The 24,431-nt window shown below is 35.5% G+C and overlaps 6 protein-coding genes across 6 annotated transcripts; 2 read left to right on the forward strand and 4 right to left on the reverse strand.

Annotated features, from left to right (window-relative positions):
• Positions 1-766: 766 nt before the first annotated feature.
• On the reverse strand, positions 767-2,906 carry LOC120265660. Its single transcript, XM_039273612.1, has one exon. It carries the CDS (start codon positions 2,615-2,617, stop codon positions 1,070-1,072), a length of 1,548 nt encoding a protein of 515 aa, XP_039129546.1. The 5' UTR covers positions 2,618-2,906; the 3' UTR covers positions 767-1,069.
• Positions 2,907-5,269: 2,363 nt separating this feature from the next.
• On the reverse strand, positions 5,270-7,869 carry LOC120264449. The gene is made up of 4 exons (XM_039272260.1): positions 7,469-7,869; positions 5,994-6,063; positions 5,722-5,806; positions 5,270-5,444 (listed from the first exon to the last, which is right to left on the reverse strand). The coding sequence occupies exons 1-3, from the start codon at positions 7,781-7,783 to the stop codon at positions 5,754-5,756; spliced, it is 438 nt and encodes a 145-aa protein (XP_039128194.1). The 5' UTR covers positions 7,784-7,869; the 3' UTR covers positions 5,270-5,444; positions 5,722-5,753.
• A 952-nt stretch (positions 7,870-8,821) lies between these two features.
• LOC120265826 (putative pentatricopeptide repeat-containing protein At5g43820) lies at positions 8,822-11,239 on the forward strand. The gene is made up of 2 exons (XM_039273803.1): positions 8,822-10,493; positions 11,112-11,239. The coding sequence occupies exon 1, from the start codon at positions 8,851-8,853 to the stop codon at positions 10,477-10,479; it is 1,629 nt and encodes a 542-aa protein (XP_039129737.1). The 5' UTR covers positions 8,822-8,850; the 3' UTR covers positions 10,480-10,493; positions 11,112-11,239.
• LOC120265827 lies at positions 11,235-12,627 on the forward strand. The gene is made up of 4 exons (XM_039273804.1): positions 11,235-11,365; positions 11,578-11,877; positions 12,035-12,173; positions 12,260-12,627. The coding sequence occupies exons 2-4, from the start codon at positions 11,837-11,839 to the stop codon at positions 12,347-12,349; spliced, it is 270 nt and encodes an 89-aa protein (XP_039129738.1). The 5' UTR covers positions 11,235-11,365; positions 11,578-11,836; the 3' UTR covers positions 12,350-12,627.
• A 3,181-nt stretch (positions 12,628-15,808) lies between these two features.
• LOC120264485 lies at positions 15,809-17,216 on the reverse strand. The gene has a single exon (XM_039272299.1). It carries the CDS (start codon positions 17,197-17,199, stop codon positions 15,967-15,969), a length of 1,233 nt encoding a protein of 410 aa, XP_039128233.1. The 5' UTR covers positions 17,200-17,216; the 3' UTR covers positions 15,809-15,966.
• Positions 17,217-22,120: 4,904 nt separating this feature from the next.
• Positions 22,121-24,192, reverse strand: LOC120264871. Its single transcript, XM_039272746.1, has 2 exons — positions 24,131-24,192; positions 22,121-23,968 (listed from the first exon to the last, which is right to left on the reverse strand). The coding sequence occupies exon 2, from the start codon at positions 23,819-23,821 to the stop codon at positions 22,175-22,177; it is 1,647 nt and encodes a 548-aa protein (XP_039128680.1). The 5' UTR covers positions 23,822-23,968; positions 24,131-24,192; the 3' UTR covers positions 22,121-22,174.
• Positions 24,193-24,431: the final 239 nt, after the last annotated feature.

Consider the following 24,431-nt stretch of genomic DNA (forward strand, 5'->3'; position numbering starts at 1 on the left):
AAACATAGAATCAAGAATCATAGCAAATGTATTGCTCCCAAGATTACATACAAAGGAGCATAATGTGGTTATTCTCACAAGAGAATGAGAAACAAAATACAATAAAAAGTTACGATGACATAAGTAGTTAGTAAGCTGCAATATGGTAAATTTTAGTAGATTGGAGAACAATAATAAGTAGATGCTAACACATGGCTATCAGAGATTTTGCATGTTCTCCAACTCAAGATTTCAAGAAACAAGTGGGATCTACTTGACAGTTGTTCATAATGTGGAATCACATGACATGAACAAACCCATCAATTTTTAAAGTTGGGAGAATTTACTCCTGTTTGATCTGTGAACAATTTCAGACTTTTATCAGTTTTGGTATTTTAATGAGATTTGGGAATTCCCTATCAACTTTAGTCCAATGAGAATTCTCTATCAAACACATCTAACTACCCATCATATTCATGTTGGAAAGCAATTGACAATGCTCTACTTCAACAGCAAATCCTTTTAGATGAGACAAATCATAAGAAAAATAAGAAACTCTAGAAAAAGTGATCCTAGTCTCTCTGCTATTTAACTTTTCAAACAATTTGGTCAATATAAACACATATCACCACTTTGCTAAATCATTAAATCTTGCACACTAGATTATAGATCCAACAGGATAATGCAACCAAATTGAGCATTTCTTTCTGTGCCTATCACACTGACATGTATGTCCTATCTACACATTAACACATGCATCATCATGTAACCTCTAGAAGAACACAAATGTTCATTTATTCTCTCTATTTCCATTGATATGAAACAACGACAGACACCTATGATTACAAAGGTAATTGGGAATTTGCATGAAAGAAAAGTACTCACTACTCATTTAGTATAACCAAACAATGAGAATGAAATTGTATGAAGGGATTGAATTTCCAGTAATGAACTTAAAAGAGCAATGCAAAGAACAGACTAACCAAGTAAACAAAGACCACTAGAGAAACAAATCAAACAACGGGCACACGAATTGCAAAGTATCTTTCATCTATGATTGTAAATGAGAGTGTTTGTCATCAGTTACCGATTACCACCATTGATGAACAAGCACCCCGCTATCCCTGAGTGTTGAGAAAAGCTCCATGCACTGTCCATATGTATTCTTATACTTCGGTGATCTCTGCCCTGGGCAACACCTCTGCCACCGATTATAATGGCACTCAAGAAACAACTCATCTATCAAGCAAATAGCTCCAGTCTCAAACAGCCTCGGCACGAGATCAAACTCCGTTCCCTCGATATCCATCTTCACAACTACAAAGTCCCTCTCTGTTGCAGTGCTCTTCAGCCACTCTGCAAAATCAAAACCGTGAATTGAATGCACGTCGCCTGACCCCAAATTATCAGAAGAACCTTCTGCAGGCTTAATCCGGCCCATTCCCCGGCCGCCTTTCTCGTCTGCTTTCTGATCAGGATTGTGATTGATCTCAAATGTCAATGTCTCGTTTCTCACCCAAGCAGCATAAGGAAGTAAATTAACACCTTTCTTAGTAGCATATTCCTCATGGAAAGAGCGGTCTGCTTCTATTGCATATACCTCAAAGGTGCGATTTTGCTTTGGGTACTGCTTTTTGAACCAGCTCCCAATGCTAGAGCCATAGCTCCGGGCACCAACATCAATGTACAAATACCTTCTCTTGAAGCTAATGTCCGCCATGGTTGGCAAGTACTTCACATTCTTGAGGTTTTTCTTCAACGTAAGCCAGGGCTTCAACGGCTCCTCTTGGATCAGTGGCTCAGCCTCATTCAAAATTCGTTGCTTGTGCTCTGGAACCAAGCACTTGCTCACGGAACCACCATCGGAATTCAGGTGGGAATTCTCCATCTCGCTACCGTCTTGCTTCTGGAGAACGATCTCTCGGAGCTTTTTAGAGGCGTCTGGGCCATCTACTTCGTGGGAGCGCATCAGGCGGAAGGAGGGGAAGAGGTCGAGAAGGGAGTGAAGGCTGTAGACATCTGCAGCGGAGGCAGTGTGGATCACGAGAAACCCTTCGGGTTTCATCGTCCTTGCGAGCTCCGATGCGAGATCCACCGGGCGCTGGGAACTCTCCAAAACACTCCCCGCGAAGACGAAGTCGAAGATCCCATTTTTAAACGGCTGGCGAAAGAGATTACCGGAGACGACGAGCGGCGGGGCGCGGGAGCGAGAGATGCCAATGGAATCAGAGACGCCGATCTCCTTCAAGGCCAGGACCTCATGCCCGACGGCGGAGCCTACGCAGAGCGTCTTCGAGAATTTAGCAACAAAACCCTCAGTTTCAAGTCTCTGAAACGCGGCGGAGTAGAAATCAACAGCCTTACGCCAGTCACGACTACTCCAAAGATCACGCAGCGCCGGAGAGGATCCCGAGACATCGCCGGAGACACGGACAAAGGCGGCGCCACTGGTAACACCAGCAGCAGCAACGGCGACGGAGTCCGGGGAGGAGAAGAAGCAGAAGTCAGCGGAGCCGATGCAGGAAGCGCCACGGACCGAGACAACGTACGCAAAGCGAACAATGAGAGCGATCACGCCAAACAGTAGTAGCCTTGCCAGAAGGCGCCGAGCCATTGCCGGCCTCGCCGGCGGCTCCATTGCCGGAAAAAAAATCAAAAGAATTCAATACAAACACAAACCCTAACCCTAAACCTAACCCTAATCCTAATCGAAACCCTAATTTCTCGGATCGTTAACGGGAGCAGAAGCGAGCGGAGGTGTGGTTAGCGCCGATGAGAAGGCGGGGAGAAGGGTATGATGGTGAATAGAGAGGAAAACAAGGGGTAAAACGGGAAAGAAAAATCATGGTTTCGGAATTCTAGCCCGTTGAAGAGGAAGCCATGGGTTAACTTTCGTAGCGTTGAGAGCTTCTTTTGGAGGGGGGTTCATATGAAGTAATTAAGAGAGAAAGATGTATCAGTGCCTTGAAATTACGTATCAGCCCTCACATTTCTTTTTAATTTCCAAAATGCCATTCCGGCGGTGAACCGTTGGAGGGGATGAAAGGGAGTTGCTTTTCGAGGGGAGAGATCTTGGCCGTTCGTTGGATTTTGTTATTAACGGTTGAGATTTAAGGGGAAGGTCAAAGAAAAGATCTCGGGAAAGGTCTTACATTCTATTTGGGGCATGGATCAGCTGTGTATTGTTGAACAGGAATAATGTAATCTTTTACACACGTGGAGGGAAGTTATTGGTTGGACTGGTGGGGGGTCCACTTGGTGATGATCAGTGGCATTTTCGTGAATAAAAGAATGGATAAGGATGGGTTTTGCGTAAAAGTATCTGGGGATAGGGTGTAAAACGCATCGCTGGCGCCAGCTCATTGGGTGGTGACGCCGTTTATGAGGTGTCTTTGTTGGGTCGCTTTTTGAGGTGGATTTGGTTGTGCCGCTGACGTGGAAGATGGGTCCCCCGTGGAGAACCAATGAGGGAAACGACACGAAAGAATAAAGGAAGATTGAAGCTAGTTAAGTTCATAAAGAGGGTGAGTAGGTGGGTTGTAGTAGGTGAAAAGGCCGGTGCCGACTCAAGGACCTCACTAGGAACTGGTAGTTGCCACGTGTATTTTTTTGTATTTTTTTTTTTGGCTAAAAATATTTTTAAAAATAAATTTGGGTGATTTGAGTTAAATGCTTAAAATGTCTCTGAAGAAATGATGGGGGGATGTGAATTGATGAGGAATATTTGTTGTCTTAATTCTTGAAAAATTATGAGACAAAATGTCCCTTCTGTGAAATTCAATCACATTAATTTGGTGCAATAAATATATGAAACGAAAACAATCTTGTATATGTACTTATAGTTTGGTACAATTAAATTTAATCACAAAATAAATGACATTTATTCATTAGACTTGGTTCTTAACACCATTATGGCTTAAAAAACAATATGATTAAATGAATCTAAGTTATGATGCATTTAGAAACACAAGTGTCCACAAGTATATAAAGGGGGTGTTTGGATTGGCTTTTAAAAAGCTCAGAAGTGCTTTTTTATAAGTTAAGCACTTCTGGGCTCAAAAAATTATGTTTGTATTGAAACTTTACGTAGAAAGCGAGCGATAAAAAGTTGAAAAAGCGAACTTTTTGGGGAAAAGTGATCTTGTGATGCGTTTGGAAAAGACCTTGGAAGTTTATTTTTGGAGTTATTAAATTACTTATATTACTCATATCAAATAAAAATGACTATGCTTTTTATATTTTTTGTTTTTTCAATAATAATAATTATGATTATAATTATAATTATAACATAGTACATTAGTATTAGTGTTAGAATTAGTACATTAATATATTAGTATTAGTATGTTAGTATATTAGTATTAGTACTAGTGTATTAGTATATTTGTATTAGTAATAGTATTATTATTAGTATATTAGTATTTGTATTTATATTAGTATTATTAATATATTAGTATATTAGTATTATTATAATTATTAGTATATTAATATTATTATTAGTATATTAGTATTAATATTAGTATGTTAGTATATTTGTATTTGTATTAGTATATTACTATTCATATATTATAATTAGTATATTAATTAGTATTTGTATTCATATTAATATTATTATTATATTTGTATTAATATTAGTATGTTAGTATATTAGTATTAGGATTAGTGTTATTATAATAAACTAATGAGATGCCCAGTTTTAGTAATTTGACGTTGAAAAAGTCCTTTTCGAGAATGCATATCCAGAACAACTTTACGTATATAAAAAGTCTTCTACATTAACGTATCCAGACATAAAATATGAAAAGTGACTTAACTTACTCTCATAAAGCGACTTTTTAAAAGTCCTTCTACCAAACTTAAAAAGCACTTTTTTTATTAATTAGTCCAAAACAAGGCCAAAATAAAGGCAAGAAGATAAAGGCGTAGATGAGATTTTAGACATACGACAAGCATCAAAACTCAGAGACGTGCACATGTGAGGAGTAAGGCTCAACGTCGACCCATGTGCCCTCATTTTGAGTAGGACATGAGGTTCGATCTCGGGTTTTCCCCGAAATAAACGCCCTACTGTGAGGCCGATCTGCCAATTGACCCAAAAGCCGTTGATAGATGAGATATTATTGTATATCATGTACCAGATTCAGCATTGAAAATAACACATGCAAATCATATGATCTTCATTTTTCTAAGTTTTGCTAATAAAAGAGCATTTGATGTCATATCACAAGAAAATGTATCAATTAACACCAAACCATGCAAATTGCAAAAAATGAGTTGATAAGTGGAAAGAACATTATACCAAAAAAAGGATGGATCATAATAAAATTGGGAGTTTTTTGAGTTCTGCTCATGACTGCATAATGTTAGAATACAAATTGAAAATGTAACAATAAATATGATGGAGCAAGAGTAATCAAAAGTGTACAGGAGCAAAATCAGTTGATCCAAACTGCTGAGCCAAGTGAACACTGTGGAAATAGGAAACACACAAGACTATCAGCCAAATTTTATTAAAGTGCATGTAGAGATCCACATCTTTCAAGCATTAGAATTAAGTGATAAATAGAATTATGTTTACTGATATGCATTTAATCTATACAACATGCCACTGTCTAGAAGGACAATAATCCAGGGAGATCAAATTATCTATTGTCTCAATTTTAAGAGAAGACAGACAGTTGAATAATCAAAATCAATAGGCACTCTTGTTGATTAAATTATAAGAGGATATCAATTAGAACTCACTCTATTGTCCTGTATGTCGACCGTTGCATCTGTCATGATTTTGCACCATCCTCCTTATCAGAGTCTGAGTCACTGGCATTATAACCTGAACAAGGAAATTGTAGGAATAAGAACATCACTGGCAATAATAATTAAGTTGGGAAGGAATAACATTTCTTTGAATAGGACGAAAGGATCTTTAAATACTTTATCCTCTTCTTCTATTGAATAACCACAAAAAAAAAAGGTTATCAATACTAATAAAGTAATCATGAAACGATAAACAATCTTACCTGGTCGCTTATCACCGACTTTCCACACAGAGGATCGATACCTTGATGCTTTTGTCAGCCAAGCCTTCGCCTGAGAATTCAAAGCAAAGGTCCCACTTCTTAGAAACAAAAAGCTCCCTCCCTCCGCCAATGAAGTAATGTTGTAATAAAATACCATAAAACCATAACATGATAGATACAGGCAACAGAAACATTATAAAAAACTGTGAACAATTTCATATGGAAGTAACTTCAGGAAGAATTCATCCTCAATTTCTTTATTAAAAACAATCCATATATTTAAAACTACCATTGTAAAATGACAAGCATTACAGAAACAGAATCAGAATGTACATTGGCGGAAATGATAATATAGGCATTTGTGCCTGAATTTGAAGTTAAAAAAAAAAAAAGCAAAAATGGCTCATTAACCGCATCCAATCAAGATTCATAAGCATACTCCCCACATCCATGAACTCAAACAATTAAAAACATATACAAAACTAGAAACTAATGTGGTGAAGTCCATAAGATTTTTATCCAACCATTTTATTTTTTTGGTTGTTGTTGTTTTAGTTGTTGTAGTTGTAGTATTTTCCTGCACTTGATCAATAGAAGAGCTATCCATAGTCTACATTAGAACTACACTTTAACCTAAGCCATCCAAATAACCAGATTGGAAGAACAGGCCGATAGTAATTGCCTGCACTTGTTCTTAAAACCATAATCCACTTTCACGATAACTCATAATATTTGACCAATCATGTTTAACAATTCTCTAAACTTTACCAATCTGGATATGTTTGGAACTCGCTCTACACTGCCAACAACACTCAATTATAGAACTACAAAATTCTGCTAGATGAAATATGAATTCTTCAAGGTATTGTATATTTATATATAAGCATACATTCATTCAATCATGTTCAGGCCCATTATGTTTATCAAGAAAGTTGTCATCGAGCTTGGTAGAGGACGTGCAACAACTCATGTGTACCAATCAATAATCTATGTCCAACAAAAATCAATAATACTAAATTCATGCATAATCTTTCGTCAGTTTCATAATGCAATAAAATTCCCAAATCCTCATCAAATTATCATCTCAATACCTCCAAACCTTTATTGGGTCTAAATTAAACTCACGCAATCTTTAATACTAAATCCATGCATAAACTTTCTTAATTTTATCAAGCACTCAAATTCCCAAATCTTCATCAAATTATTCTCTTGAATACCTACAATCTTTTTCCTCACCTAAATTAAACCAGTGCAATATTTTGGTTCTTCCCAGCATCCAATTTCTAAAAGATAAGAAATTCAGAACCCTAAGCCTGCTCTTGGACTGAGGAAAACTACACTGAAACATAAAACAAGAAAAAGCTCAAACATTTCTCCTCAATCCAAACATCAATACATCACCCAACCCCAATTCATCCAACATCACTCCCAAAAACACCAACAAATCCAAGGAACCACCAAAAAAAAAACCTCACCTTTTGCTCGTTTCTGGGAATCCCATACCCGCTGTGATACATCTGGCCGACGAGCACCTGCATGGAGGTGTCCCCATTCCTGGCCTCTTTAAGCGTATCCTGAAACCACCTCTTCACGCAATCAGCCACCACCTCCGACAACGGAAGCCGCCCCTGGCTCTCCTCCATGCCCCTCCGCTTTGAAGGGATCGAAACCCTAGCAGACAAATCAAGGGATCTCAGCGCCGGCTTCGAAACCCTAGCCGCCCTGATCCTCTCCGACGCGAGCCGCGCGTAGTCTTGCAAGTTCGCCGCCGTAGTTGGGCCTCTGCCCATAAAAAGCAGGGACTGCGACGCAATTTTGAGAACCGTAAGGGGGTTCTCGCAAAATATTTATATATAAGATTTTGAGAGCTTCGAGAGACTACGAGAAAGAGAAAGGAAGATGACTTCAAAAAGGCTCTTTATTATAAATTAAACAGGTTTTTAGATTTCTGACGTGGCATCATTTCGATTCGTGGAAGCGATGGGGTCCTATTTGTGATAACGTAATAATAGCCGTTTGATTGTGTGTATTATTGCGATGTACGGTGAGATATGAGTTGATCTAATCTGGTTCGATTGGGCTCGGAGACTTGGCAAGTTGGTGAACCAAGTTGAAGAACCGGTTGAACTCAACCCTTTAGATGTGTCATTTCGGGTTAACGGGTCGACATTGTCTTCTAACCCGACCCGTTTATATTTTTAGGAATTAAATTAACTAGGGCTGCAAACAAACCAAACCCAAGTCGTTAGCGAGCTATTGGAGACTCAGTTTGAAAAAACCATAAACTCTTTTAATAAGCAAATGAGGCAAGTCTGAGTTTGCTTTTTGAGCTCGAGTAAATCAAGCTAAGCTCGAATTTTAAATTGTTCGATTATTTAAAAGTTTGCTGAGAAATTTGATACTATGCCACATGGAAATGACAATAATTTAAAATTTTTTTAATTGTTACGATAATTATAGTATAAGAATTAAAAAATATTAATTGTAACAAATATACTGTAAATGAATTAATGTTAATTAATTACTATGTATATACTATAGCTACTACGTTGCAGCTGCTGAGCCGAGTTTGAATTTGATATTTTTTAGTGAATCAAGTTTAATTATAAAAAAAAAACTCAAAATAAGCTTGGTTTGAGTTAGAATTCGGTTCAAATAATATTAAGCCAAGCTTAAATAAATAACAAACTCAGCTCAGCTAGGCTCGATTGCAGCTCTAAAAATTAACTCAGACTGTGTTATCGGATTTTTGCCCGAATCCGAATCCGAATCCGAAATTGGAGAATTATAATGAAATCCCGACTCGCGAGCGACAACAGAGCGCCGAAGAGAAAGACAAGAGCTTCGAAGCATTTCAATGGCGCTTCGCGCCCTGAGATCAGGCCATGGGCTTCTCCAAGCCATCAGGTACTCTCTCCCCTCCTCTCCTCTTGCCCTGAATCTTCCCAAATCCGCAATCTCCTCCCTCTCCGAACAATCCGTTTTTGAAGAGCTATGCGAGCTCCTTCCGATCAATCTCAAGCCTCTAAACTGTCGCCCTATTGCACGAGAACCAGTTCTTGAGACTGATCTGTCTAGGGTTTCCGATGGTCTCCTCTCTCCTGCCGAGAAGCTTCGGGGAGTCTTCCTTCAAAAACTTACAGGCGTATCCGTTGTTGAGTCTGCCCTCTCCTCCACCGGCGTTGATCTCAACCTTGAGATCTTCGCTGATGTTGTTGATAAGGGGAGCTTAGGAGGAGCCCCGATGGTCGTTCTCTTTGATTGGGCTTTGAAACAACCGAGAGTCTCAAAATGCGTCGAAATTTATAATGTGATTCTCAAAGCTTTGGGAAGGAGAAAGTTCTTTACTTTCGTAGACGAGGTTTTGATCCGGATGAAGGCTGATGAGATAAAGCCTAATTCGGAAACTCTAGAGATATTGATTGATAGCTTCGTTAGTGCTCGTAGGGTATCCAAAGCAATGGAATTGTTTGGAAAATTGGAAGAGATTGGATCAAAATGTGACACTGAATCTCTAACTATAATTATGAGAAGTCTTTGTCACCGGTCCCATATTAGAGTTGCAAACTCCTTGTTTAACAAGATGAAGGGGAGAATTCCGTATGATAGTGTAGTGTATAATGAGATCATTGGAGGGTGGGCGAGGTTTGGTAGAGTGGATAAAGTTGAGACCTTTTGGGCGACAATGGTAGATGATGGGTTCAATCCTGATAAAGTGAGTTTTGCTCATCTCCTTGAGGCATTAGGCAGGGCTGGCCGGATTGGTGATGCCGTCGATGTTTTTGAGCAGATGAAAAGAGAGGTTTGTTGTAGGGATACTGCCCATTACAATGCGATGATTTCTAATTATATTTCAGTCCGTGATTTGGATGAATGCTTGAAGTATTACAAACGCATGCCAGTAGATGGATGTTTACCAGATAGAGACACCTATGACAACTTGATTAGTGCTTTTATTAAGGTTCGAAGAGTAGCTGATGCTCTTGAGCTGTTCGATGAGATGCTAGGTCAAGGGATTTATCCTAGTACTGGGATGGTTACTTCTTTTATCAAGCCTTTGTGTAGTTTTGGTCCTCCTCATGCTGCTATGGTGATTTATAAAAAGAGCAGGAAAGCAGGATGTAAGATATCACTTAAAACTTATAAGCTTCTCCTCTTCAGGCTTTCCAGATTTGGTAAATGTGGTACAGTGCTTAAGGTGTGGGAGGAGATGCAAGATAGTGGTCATGCCTCTGATAAGGAGGTTTATGAATATATTGTAGATGGGCTTTGTAATATAGGGCGTGTTGATAGTGCCGTATTGGTAGTGGAGGAATCATTGCGAAAAGGCTTTTGTCTTAGCAAGTTTGTTTATAGCAAATTGAACAATAAGTTACTGGAAATGAACAAAGTTGAGACTGCTTACAAGCTCTTTCTTAAGGTTAAAGATGCACGTGGTCTCGCTAATTCACAGAGGTTTTGGCGTGCAAGAGGGTGGCATTTTTGAACTTGGTTTAACAGGTATAGTTGTGCTCTAGTTTCCCCTGAATCCCCCTCTTTAATGTTCTACTTCCCGATTTATCAACAACCATTGCCTGCCAAGTGCAAATTCATTTACTTACATTGACTCTTTTTTATTAAAATACATCTTGTAAGTTAATCTATGATCGAAAGTACATTTTTCCATACTGCCATGGTCTTTGTCCTTCATTTAATACTTTCCTTTATTGATAGACTGTAATTTATTAGTTGATCTTGGGCTATTCCATTAGCCATCTTATATTGAAATATCTTCTGATAATTTCTTATTCTTATTGAAATATCTTAATCAAAATGCATGTTGTAAGTAATCTATGATCAAGAGTACATTTTTCTTTATTGCTATGGTCTTTGTCTTTGGGCATATCTTTCCCTATAAATTTGCCACCAATAACATAACGCAATCATCTACCATTGCTTATATTTTTCACCTAGTCCCTTTTTCCTCGAGTTATATTTAATCTGTTATATGATCTGTCTATCGAAATTCTTATGCTAGTCGGATCATTGATATTGGAGAAAATAGTTTAGAAGCTTCTTTTGACCAATATAAATATAGGCCTGAAATTAGTGGATGATTTTACATCTAATCTTTTGCAGGGTTAATCAAATGTTAGTCATGGAAGTTCAATGAAATGTTCTAAATTAAAAATCCTTCCACACAAACAACTGCAGCATGGCACAAGATCCTGTTTCAAATAATAAATACAGCTACATTCATCATGATGGCAAATCTCCTATGCCGATGTTCGATATTCATGAAATATTCATCACAAGGAAAGGAGCAAGTATTTCTGTCATACCTGGGCACTTTCTTATTTCTGGCCAGTGTCTTTTATCTGACATTGATGAAGGTATCTGAATGTGACGTCTTTTGTTTCATGTTCATTATATGATATAGCTTTAGCGTGAGTCATCTATATAATGTGAAAACAATACATACACATCATTGGTTTTAGACAGAGATAGACATTTCTATTAGGAGCCTGTCTTATTTTTACATGCTTAATTATGCTCTTACCATCATATTTTGGCACTAACGGATCAAGATGTTCACATTGAACAGGAAGCATTGTCCTTGGGCTCCATTTGTAGCACCATCACGGCCTTTTTCTTTGTAAGATCCTTCCTACTACAAGTCCATAAAGAAAGGTCTGATTTGTTATATTTCCATGAGGCCATTATTTTTCTAAGAAAAACTGCCGGTAGTGTTTATCTGATTTCCTAGATTATTACCATTTTCATGTGGTAAATTTCGCAACTTTAGGGTAATTTTAGTTTTGATGGCTGTTTTTCTTTATTAAAATGCAGAGACAGTTGTGATCATGCCTGCATTTGGTGTGCAACTGGAATCTCACTTTTGGAGGTATTACTTACATGGACATTGTTTCACTAGTTTCTTTTCTTCGACTTACTGTTACCATCACAAGTAGAGTATCTGGTGATGTTCATCATTGTAATGTTCAGTAGAATAATATTATAAGTCAACCCCTTAATATTGATTTATTGTTGCCTTAATCAAGTGGGAGAGTCAACCGCCGCTTTGTCCCCATCAGCAAGATTCTGAAACCTGTAATAAATGAATGTGTGACACCAGTTACTTGTTACTGGAGCTTGGCTTTGATACTGCGTGGGGATGAGGAACTGACATTGGTGTTCAAGGTGAGTGTTGCTTACCTTTTAACAAATACTAATGGTGACTTGCATGTGAATGTTCTGTTCTCACAAATCTTATATTGATTACGCAGGAATTGCAGCCACCAGTCAAAATGTTGATTCCTGTTTGGAAGGCCTTGTGTAAAGCTACTACAGACAAAGAAAGCTCAATGAGCATTTAGTGAAGTCAAACCAAGCTGCTAAAGCTTATTTCTTGTGACTCACCATCTCCATAGCATTGGAGTGGCATGATCATTAGTTGTCATATTGACACTGCACTTGTATGAAGTCGCAAACTGCTTGACTGAGCATTAGGTTTTAAAATTTTGAGCCCCTAAGCATGTTTTTCACAACTTGAGGCTTGCCAAGCTGTATTGACATGCATTCAAATTCCTTCTGATCTCTCTTATTCATCTGTAGGTTTATAAATGAGTCTTAATTGAATCAGCCGTTTTTTATATGATTACTATCTTGCCATTGTTCATCATGGCTGCGCATAATTATTGTTTGCTATCTAAGGAAACAGGTATGTGTCTTTTGTTCATGATTTCTATGTAGAGATATTGTAATTTTGTTGTTCCATTAGATTTGTCTGACCATGTATCTCTTCTGAAATTTGTCGGTTCATTGGTTATAGTCCAAAGGATTTGCAACATAGAGCTAATCTGAAGAAATTCATTCTCATTTCTCAGTTATGTGATTTTCTTGTATTAAATGTATTGCCCTATTTGTCATTTTTTTTTCTTGGTGATAAATTGAGTATAAGCTCTTTGTAAAGTTCAATCTTTATTGTATAAATTCTGGAAATGCTTTGCCTCAGTTCCACTTCCATCAACATGCACTTGAATTTCAACTAGCATATTTTACTATCAAATCAAGAACTATTCCTGCAAGAGCATCAACTGGGTATCAACATGCTATTCCTTTCATATGGCCACTTCTTGGTAAATATTCTTTATTCTTATTAATGTTTCTGAGCATCGTCATCTTCATATTAGAATCCTAGTTTTAGATGATCAACTGAACTTTGTGGAAGATGATTCAGTCAAGATTTATGACCTCTTTTCTTATATATATATATATATATATATATATTATAAAGCACGCTGTGTCATCCTCATATGTTTAGTGGAATCCAGGAAAAGATAAAGACTTAACTTTTCTGAATTTTCTCTGTTTCCTTCTGCTTTATGACTTCTTGCCTGCTGTTTTAGTAAAAAGTTTAAACAATTATTTTATAATTCATTACTTCTCATTGAATATGTTTGCTATATTTATGTATATACATGTATAATGAATGGACTGGAAAGTGAAGTTTTTCCTCCATCCTGAATTTGAATTTGACTATCCTGATTTGGACTAAACCAGGATTGCTCTGTTAATGCATTTGAGTATTAATTTTTTAGAAAACCATCTTCTGTTTTATTAGCATATCTTGACACAAGTATCATGCATTTATTTGTTAAACAAGGTTCTTGCAACTTTCTTGGTTTATACATGCAGACAACAAGCACAACACACCTGAAAACAAACCAAACAAGCTTGAAGACCGGAAAGTTCTGAGGCCTTCTTTATTCTAGACACCACCAACAATAACCGAATTATTTATTTATATGGCTAGCACAAGTCCTGGCATAGACTTGCCAGCAGTCTCCGGCAGGCGGCTATTCCACACCGTAGTCTCACCGGAGGAGAACGCAACCCTTGTGACGGTAAGACAAGTGTTGAAGTACTCCCTGACTTGTGTGATTACCCCATTTTCAGACACTGACCAGGCATGAACCCAGAATACAGAGCCAGAGTTATCACAACCCTCAACAAGAACAGTGTGATCGAATGGCTCGACAGAGAGTGGGATAAAGTCGAATGGCAAAGTGCGATGAGACTCCGGTCAGCAGTTTCATCATGTGTTGGAAACCTGGAGGTCCATGGAACCACCACTCTATATCAGGTGCCAGAAGCCGTTGCACTGCCTCGACGTCTCGTGCGTTCAAGGCTTCATAGAGCGCAAGCACCGTCCACCGGTTTCTTTCTTCTTTGGCTTCCTCCAGTCTCTCTTTTCTCAGGTTAGCCAGCTTCTGTTCTTTCACTTTCTATGATGTATATGAATGTTTGATATAGGACAATGAAAGGAGAGTAAGAGGAGATGGAGGATAGGGAAGGAGAGAAAGAGAGGAGCTTAAATAGAGATATTTGGGGGTAGGTGGTGAGATTTTAGTGGGTACAATTGATGGTGTGTGTTTTGGATATTCGACCAATGAGGAAATTGATACGTCGGATTGGAAGACTGTTGTTTTTTTTTCTTTGATAAAATTTAATTATTTAAATAAATATTATTTGATGATCTGTTTTTGAAAGAATTATTAATTATAAAACGTATGCATCAGTTTTTTTAAAAAAAAGGAATAAATTGAAGTTTAATAGACTCCACTTGAAGGTTTTCCCATCTGACTGATATATACATATAGTTTTTATTTGCTAAAAATAAACTATAGAGAAAATTTTGATTAGATTTTCCACCAGCTTACAATTATATCATTTTCAATGAAAGTATGCCATTGGTTTTGTAGTGACAGTGCTGTGGTGACAAACTTTATATAAACTAATAAACTTTTAAAGAAAGTAATAAACATAGTTTTGCTCGTTCTAGTCTTTCTATGTTGTATTGTTTAGTAATTTTATGTTTGTCTGATTGTTCATGGTCACAGAACACACAGCCGATGTAAGTGCTTTGTTTGTCAACATGCATTATTGATTGATTAGGGATAAAAAGACAAGTTCCATAAAATAAATAATTATTATGATGAAGAAGAGGTTTTTCAAGTGTTCTTCAAGCTTACGCTTGATTAGCATTATATTATACTCCAAATGAATCCTATAAAGTTAATCATTCATTGAAAGCTGTAGCCATAAGTGCACAGTTAGATGATATTGGCACCATTTTATCAATGATGTTGATTTATGGAAGTGTGTGATATGATGTTATTTGATTGCCAAAAAAACATAGGTGAAAATTTCTTGCCTTTTTGCTTGCTCTTGTGGTTTGAAATACTTATGTGAGATATTTTTTTAATTTCAAGATGATGCTTAATTATCAGTGAATAGTTCATGATTTTATTTTCATTTTCATGAATAGAAAACAGCAGCTATCATCAGTGATGTGTTAAGCAGTAGTCCTTCTCTCCTGATAATTGGATTGTTAGAGTAAGATATTTTTTAAAGTTATGTGGTTAATTGGAATCGTTATTAGTGCCAAAATAGAGATTAAGATAAGTTTATGAACTTATATGATTTAACCGAAGTCATTGTGAAAGGAACACCTGCCCAATTTTATAAGTGAGCATCGCACCACCGAAAGTTACCATAATTGTAAAGCAGATGAGCATTTGCTAACAAAGTTTAATGACTTATTATCTCATTAGTGGTTGTGAATAATGCAGTTAATTTAATGAGACTCAGCATCCACTATATTGCTGCAAATCTTAGGGGTGATACCAAACCAAGCAGATAATGTATTGATACATGAATCACAATAGAAGACAGCATATTTTTAATGATTAATTATCTCATGAGTGGTTGTTAATAATGCAGTTAATTTAATGAAACTCATCATCCATTATTTTGCTGCAAATCTTAGGTGATACCAAACCAGATAGATGATGCATTGATGCATGAATCACAATAGAAGATAACATATTTACATTTCCATACTCGCTTACAAAATTCTGTATTATTAATCACATACGTAAAAACCAGAGTTAACAAAATCATGCAGAAGTACCCATTAAAATCTTCACTGCTAATTCTGTTGCATGTTGATTAGATTCGGAAGAGGAGGCTGCATTACATGAACATGACCATATGTTGCTGCTCTCTCAAAGGAAAGAGGCAAAATTTGGTTGACACCATTGCTTGTTCCTAATTTAGGCGGACATGAATGGCTCCGAGGTGTGTATTCGGTGCCGATCGACATCTCTATGCCGCCTTCTCCGATCACCAGCCTCCCGTCTTCTGGATCAGTCACACGTCTATAAAAACTATCTTCCTCAATGTCGTAAAAATTCCCTGTCCTGACTTCCTGAGCCAAAGCGCATGACCAACAGAAGAACCATTTTGCACAATCAGTTGCAGATGGATAGCCACAACAGCATGGATTTCCCGGAAGCTTAAACTTTTTCCTCATCTGAATTCTCCAAAATCCTCCATACAACAAACCAAAGAAACAAAGTAGAATGCCGATTATCCCCATAGCGTACCTTACAGTATCATCATCGATACTTAAAGCCGTTGCACTGAAGACCAAGAATGGAGCAATGCAGAATAGCATGAATGTGATTACGTGAAGATACATGTTACCGAAGCCAAGCCTTTCGACGTTCCAACCAAATACACAGAACATGCAGAAAAAGGATAGGCAGGCAACAGTCACGTCATCACAACAATGGAAGAGGCCTCCGATCCACTGTGGGCTTGTGACGACAACTCCCTGATTATACAATCTCAGCTCTGTGTCTGCTGCTAATTGAATGGCAGCTTCTTCACCCTGTACTTCTTCATCATTTGTTTCGGATTCGTATCGCCTGCCTAAAGGACTCTTAACTGTCCAAACAGCAGCTATAATTGGAGCTCCAATTCCGACACCGATGGCTGTGTTTACCGCCCAGTCTGGTCGGGCTTTTCTTGAGTATCCCCAGTAGAGACCACAGAGCACATACTGAGACACAAAAGTGATCTGCAGTAAAACCACAACAAACAGCAAATGAGCTCTTTCATGAGGCTTGGGAGTAGTATCTTTGCAGTATGTCTTCCTTAATTCCAACTTATCTTCAGGTCTCCATCGATTCACAATAACCAAGTGATGGAATAATTTCGGCTGCTGATAAACACACATTATCATGAAGAGTGCATTGAGTATTTGATTGAGTACTTCTTCCCAATTTTTTCGTCGATCTTCACCATCCGGAAAAACTCCAAGCATGACAAGTCCGAGAACAATGAGGCCAATTATCACTAAAACTAACCAAATGAACATAGCTATGTTGCTTGGGATCTTTTATCCATTTCTTGAATGATTTCATCATCGAACTCCAGTTTATCTTCCTGACAAAAGGCACACGAAATCTCCGGCTTCTTTGTTGTTGTTGTTGTTGTTGCGCCACCATCTCTGTTGTCTCAGTTTGTTCTTGATCACCTGCAGGCTCATTGCCGTGGCCGGCATTGCGATGAAAGAATGATTTAATGAACCAATCTCTGGATGGGGTCGCTCTCAAGAAGTCAAAAAACCGTTTTTCTTGTCGACTCTGATCGATAAGTCCTCGTTCAACTGCTGGCAGGTAGATCGGTATGAAATCTCCCAGCTTTCTTTTAACTCCATTTGTGTTCAATTCAATGTCTTGTTCTTCTTGTATTTCATGTTTATATGATCCATTTCCATTCATCATCATTATCTTATGTTTTTATCTGAATTTGTTTGACAGATTTGGAATTGCCTGCAAGAACTCAATCTTAGAATTCATTAATGAAACATTAATAATCTAGTTTAACTAATAAATAACTAAAGCATCTTATTCAACTCAGCATTTCATTCAAAACAAGATATTCTAATTAAAATTCTCTTTTTTAATTGTCAATATCTTTGATGGATGAAAACTGGTTAAACATCACATTCTGCTTTTTTTTTTTTAAGAAAAGTGGACAAATTATATTTTATTACAAAAAAGTACAGGAAACTGGGAGGATTACAACATGAAGAACGAGGGGAAGGAGAAGAAACAGGACGGTCACCAAAAGTAGACCTGTCCTACCGATGCTTATTTTTGTTGCTATGTTTTTGGTCAAATATGATGAAAAATGTGATTGGTGTGCCAATAATATATATATTTTTTTTTTGGAATAATGATTTAGAAGAAAGTAATAATATGTACATAATTCTTAATTCTATATCCTTTCAATCTATACCATATTTGAGTGATTAAACAACACCTAATTATAATTTCTGATTTTTTTTTTAAACTGTAAAATAGCAAAAAAAAATTTAGCTGGTCTCTTTGCATGAAGAACTTAAAAACACAAAACTAATAGAACATCAAGAACAACAAACATAAGATAACATCAAAAAAATCATGATGAACCAGCAACAACACTGAAAAGAAATTGTTTTATAAACTCATAAGAAAAGAACATCAAAATCATCATAAAAAAATAAATAAATAAATAAATAAACAAAAAAAGATAAATACCTCTGAATAAGAGAGAATTTAAAGATGCTTGAACTGAGAGCTCATCTCCATGATACTTGATTGAAAATGGAAACTTAGTGCTCTTCTTTGATCTTTTATTTATATGAAGAAGTTGCACACAGAGACAAAATAGTGAACAAAGATCAAAGAAGAAAAAAAAAAAAAAAGTATTAGTTTTCAATTCATTCTCATTATCTCTCTCTCTCTCTCTCTCTCTCTCTCTTTTCTTTCTTGGTTCATATATCTTTCTTGTTGTCCTTTTGGTGGGTGGTTGTTTGGTCATTTGGGTTAAACTATTTGTATCTTCATGTTTATATATAAATATATATATATGTATATATTTGAAAAAAAAAAAAGTCTAGAATGAGAATGAAGACCATTAATTGCAAGTAAAGAGGTTTTGGAGAAAAAGGCTTGTAAATGATCATTTAGTTAGGAACGGTCATCTCCCGCCACCTTGAACGCACGCCATGGATTGCCTTCTTAAGTACTAGAATTACCAAAATGCCCATCTTTTCAGACAAGCTCTGTTCTTACATTGACTATCCTTGAGTTTTTTTTTTTTTTCTAGAGCTTGATTGAGGTGTGTGTGTTAATATGTATTCATAGGGTTGACTTTTATATCAATGTATATACTTGAAAAAAGAAAAGATAAAATAAGATGTATTAAGGGGGAAAAAAAAGAATTAAGAGGAGCTGATCCTCCTGGTTATCCTTGTTATCTCTTTTTCAATAAATCGTTATTTATCTATTTTAAAAAAAAAATTTCAGAAGGGCCAAAATAATCACCAAGAGTGGCATGAGGAAGTATGGTAAATATAAAAAAAAAAACATTTGACATTTAAAAAGTGTTTTAGTTTGGATTTAAAAATAATAATAATAATTCAAGAATATATTTTTCATGTTCTTATTTTTTTTGTTTAAAGTATATTTATGCATTTTTTTTTTTATTATAGATGAAAATTAGAGGTAAACTTCAGTATGGCAAAGTGTCTAGATATCCTGGATCACATGCTATGTGACCAAGTATTTAAGATATCCCGGACCCGGATCACATGCTTTGTGACTTCTAATTTTAAATGATGGTTTGATAACGTACACAATCACATAAAAAATGCTTCTCAAATAATCAATTTTCAATATTATATATATATATATATATATATATATATATATATAACATTTTTCATCTAGATGATGGACTTCAATATCAAAGTTCGGATGACCTACTAAAGCTCCTTAATAATTGTTTATGTAATAGATAAAAGAAGTGATTGTCAATTGTTTTCTTTTAATTTACTTGGAAACCAACATAATAATAATAATCCTCCTCAGCCTCCTCCTACACATGTTTTTAGAATTACTATATTTTAAGAATGTTTGATGATAGTCATTAGATCATCATCTAACAGTTATTATTTATATAAGAAAATTATATAAAATTACTATTGTTTATTGTATATGATTATTGTTCGATATTATTTAACACTATTTGATATTGTGTATGGAATGATGGTAGCTATTGGATGCAAATCCAATAGCATTATGGGGCATTCTTACATTTCAAACCTAAAAATGTACCCTAAAAGATATGCCCTCATATATATATATATATATATATATATATATATATATATATTTCATCTTTCACCAACATATATTACTAACCTTTGATAGTCAAATTTTTTTTTATTTAAAATATTTTGAAATTTTTGATAAACCACAACTTCAAAGTAGAATTTAGTTTGATATATAATTATATAGTGCATTAATGATAAAAAGGAAAAAGAAATTTTAGATTTCAATTTTGAAATAAAAAGTGATTCTCATTAATTTTATAATAATTTAATGCACAATATAATTTTTTAATTTAAAATTGTATTAATTACATCTTTAAGCTAGTACAAGTTTCACTTTAGTCTCTGAGTTATATAAATATAATAATTATGTCATAAAATAAATATAAAGTGAATTTTTCATATTTTATTTTCAGTCTGTTTGTTTTCTTTGTGAGGTTGTTTCTTCTTCTCTGAGTTTTCCTCTGTAAATTTTTTTTTTTTTTAATAAATTTGTGGTTTATTCACTTTACTTAAAAAAATAAAATAAAATAAAAAGTTTTCATGAGAAAAATAAAATATTCAAATATAATTTATAAAACCAATAACATTTAATAAATTCGATTCACTTGCTCCAAGCCTATACTTGTCAAGAAGGGTAGCTACCTAATTGTCCATTCTAATTACAATATTAAAATGAAGTGATGATAATTTAAAAAAATTAATGGTCATTATCTAATATTTGATAAAAATGATTGTTTTTCTCTTGAATCCCAAATTGATGGAAAGCATGAAATAGATGGTCAAACTAGAGCAATGAACACGCTAATTGGGTTTATGATGCCTCATTGATTGACCCTCAAATTTATTTTTGACCATCTTGTTTAACTTTGATTATTTAATGGAGATCATCATACTTTTCCATTTTTTTATAATTATCAATATTTTTGACTTTATTTATATATGGCCACTTGGATTTATAATATCGTATATATTACGTTATCATGTTGCATGTGGTTTTTAAGAAATTATATATACATAATATATTTGCAAATATCTATTTATTATCTCTAGTTTGTATAAAAGAATTAAAAAAATAAATAATTTTTTTTAAATATATTAAGAGATATATCTAAAAATTTAAGTTTCGGAAACTTTTTTTCCCTTGTATTTATATGTTCTACCTTGAAGTTTTTTATTTTTAAAGAAATATGTACAATCTTTGGATTCAAAATCCTCAACTTCTTCAAAGTCCTCAACTTCTGATTAGTTAGAAAAATAAAATACTAATTTTTTTATTGTAATAATGTTCTAATCATCTTCGTGGTTATATATTTTTTTAATAAAAAAATAAATAAATCACAATTTATTAACCAAAAATCGAAGACAAACTTAAAAACCACAACTATTTTTACTATATGTTCTTTCACAATTTATGCACTTGTGTTGATATTTATTCTTAATATATTTTGAGTAATTTATCTTTTTTTTTTAAATATTAACATTCATTATTGTCAAAAGAAATAAATAAATAATATTTTTCCAAGTTATTTTCCTCAAGTGTCCAAGTAAACTTGAATAAATTTCATAGCAAAGACATGTAAATATATTTCCAATCCGAAGTTGTGCAATAATTATCTTGTGACCAAAGTGATTAGGTTCAAGTTTCAAGAAGACCTTCTAGAAATACTTAAGAGCACAATTTACGCTTGAAAATTTTTTATATTTAAAGATAGAAATTTTGTAGAAAAAATGAGATCAAATGTAGATATAGTTGCCATTTTAATCTCATTATTATTCATAGAATTTCATGCACAATGATTCTCTACAAAGTCTTCACAGTCTCTAGAATTATTAACATGATATATACGCTTTCAATATTTTTCTTTTTCAATTGTTTTTAAATCATTGATCAAACTTGTACAAATTTGACCAGATTAGAAATTTTCCAAAGTTCAAATTATTTCTGCATTTTATATTTAAGTAATTTGTTTTTCCTCATTGCTGACGAAACTGCATTAATTTTTCCATTAAAGCAACAATGTCAAACTTTCATGGCTTCTCTAAACTAATTAATCACGTTCATAAACATAGTTATAATATATGAAATCAAAATAAAAAAAATTTATATCAACAATTTATTATGAACAAACACACAAAATCAGAAATCTTGCCTTTGATATTTTACTGAAGAATAATTACTAACAGTAATTCACAAAGTATCTGTTTTGTCTGTTGCTTCTTTTTGTATCAATTGTGAATCATGAACAATTTCATTTGTTTCTTGTAACTGCATTGAAGGTTGAGTTGGCGGTGCCATTGGATCACTGAGAGGTAATTCACAGGACTCTTCTGATTCACTTGAAGATGAAGGATTTAATGGTTGCAGAATAGAATCGAATTCTTCGTCGTCATCACTATCGGTATTACCAATATTATCATCGATGATATCGATAAATTCCTTCCTGTAAAGATTGCCATCTTCAATGTCATACAAATTTGCTGTTCTTACTTCTTGAGCCAATGAACAAGACCAACAAAACATCCATTGAAGGTAGTCGGTAAGAGATTCGGAGCCACAGCAGTGAGTGTTACCCGGAAGCTTAAACCTTTTCCGCATTTCGATCCTCCAGTAGCCACCGTAGAGCAAACCAAACACGGAAATGACTCTTCCGGTGATGCCAACGACATCAGCGATAACGTCATTGTGAATATTCAACGCCGAGACGTTGAAAATGAAGAAAGGGGCAATGCAGAGAAGGAGGAAAAGTACCATATGAACATACATGTTTCCAAATCCAAGTCTCTCCATGTTCCATCCCAAAACACAGCATGTGCAGAAGAATGACAGAGAGCAAGCGGTAACATCGTCGCCACAATCAAACAGTCCTCCTGCCCATTCTGGTCTGCTTGCTTCCGCTTTCCTACTATACAATTTTAATCCGGTTTTATTCAATTGCTTCGTGGAAGATTCCTCTTCATTGGAATCATTCGAATTGGACTCGTACTCTTTTCCAAGAGGACTGTAAACAGTGTAAATTCCGGCAATAACTGGTGTTGCTGTGCCTAATATGACTAACAGAGTTTCAGGAATCTCCGGCCGATCACTGTTTCTGTATTCCCAGTAGAGAGCACACAAGAAATACTGTGAAAAACAAGCGATGTTAAGGAGGACAACAACAACCGTCATATGAGCCCATTCGTGAGGCCGGTAAGCTCCATTCTTGCAGTAAATCTTTCTAAGTTCAGTTATATCTTCCGATCTCCATCGGCAAAGTAAAACCATGTGGTGAAATAGATTTGGGTGCTGATACAAACTCATTAGAGTGAAGAGAGCATTGAGGACTTGGTTGTTGATCTCAATCCAGTAGTTTTGCAAGGCTTGTGATGGAAATGCTTGGTCTAATAAGCCGAGAAGGAGTAGTGCAAGCATTACAAGGGAAACTGCGACACAGATTAACCAGATAAATAGAGCAATGTTCATTGGATTCTTCATCCAGTCCTTGAGAACATTTAAAGTTGTAGACCAGTTGATTTTCCTTATGAATTGGACGTGAAACCGGCGAGCACCAGCAGGAGTCGGGACTGAGAGGGAGACCTCTTCGTGTTCTTTTACAGCTTCCCGACATGCGGTGAAAGGTGATGAGAACTTGAATTTCTTGAGCCATGCTCGAGAAGGTCGAGCTTTCAATATATCAAGTAGTCTCCTTCTCTTGCTTCTGTGATCTGAATCTTTTGTTTTAATCGAAGGAACACGGATCAAAACATATTCTGTAAGTTTTGGAGTGCTTGCATCTAAAATCTGTTGATCTTCACCATTTGCTTCTTCAATGCAATCATCAACCTCATTTGAAACCATTTGCGCAATCCAACAAAATCGATTCCGAAATAAAACTCGAAGTTTATAACAAAGGATAAACCAGAAAGAAAGAATCAGTGTTACCTGAATGATGACGAGAAGTTCATTTTAATTTCAACAAGGCTTTGCAATTCCTCATCTTTGCTTCTGAGATCAATTAAATAAAATGTTTGATACTTTAAGTTTCTTTGAAGCCATTGATGAAGAAAAAACGCGCAAAAGACTCAGATTTTCTCAATTGTTTTTTCCCCCTTTTTTTTCCTTTAATGTAAAGAGAAAGAAAATGGCGGGTGGGGACCAACCACTTACCGAACATTCAAAGCTGCTTTGACTAAACTAGCCTCCAAACCAGTGAAATGACAAGAATGACCTGCAACAAAGCAGAGGAGAAAAGATGTCAGAAAGTGAGAATGGATGGTCAAACAAGGAATTGCAAATCTAAAGTCAATTGGTGCAGTCTGTGGCCGAAGTTTATGCCAAGTATGTAGATATAAATATCGAATAAATTAAACAATAAATCTCACAACGCCAATTGGTTAAAGAATAACATCACAGCAATCCATTGTTGACTATGTAACAGCTTGAAGCATGGATTCACATGAATGGTAGC

The sequence above is a fragment of the Dioscorea cayenensis genome, chromosome 7 (assembly GCF_009730915.1).
Source record: "Dioscorea cayenensis subsp. rotundata cultivar TDr96_F1 chromosome 7, TDr96_F1_v2_PseudoChromosome.rev07_lg8_w22 25.fasta, whole genome shotgun sequence".
Taxonomy (NCBI): domain Eukaryota; kingdom Viridiplantae; phylum Streptophyta; class Magnoliopsida; order Dioscoreales; family Dioscoreaceae; genus Dioscorea; species Dioscorea cayenensis.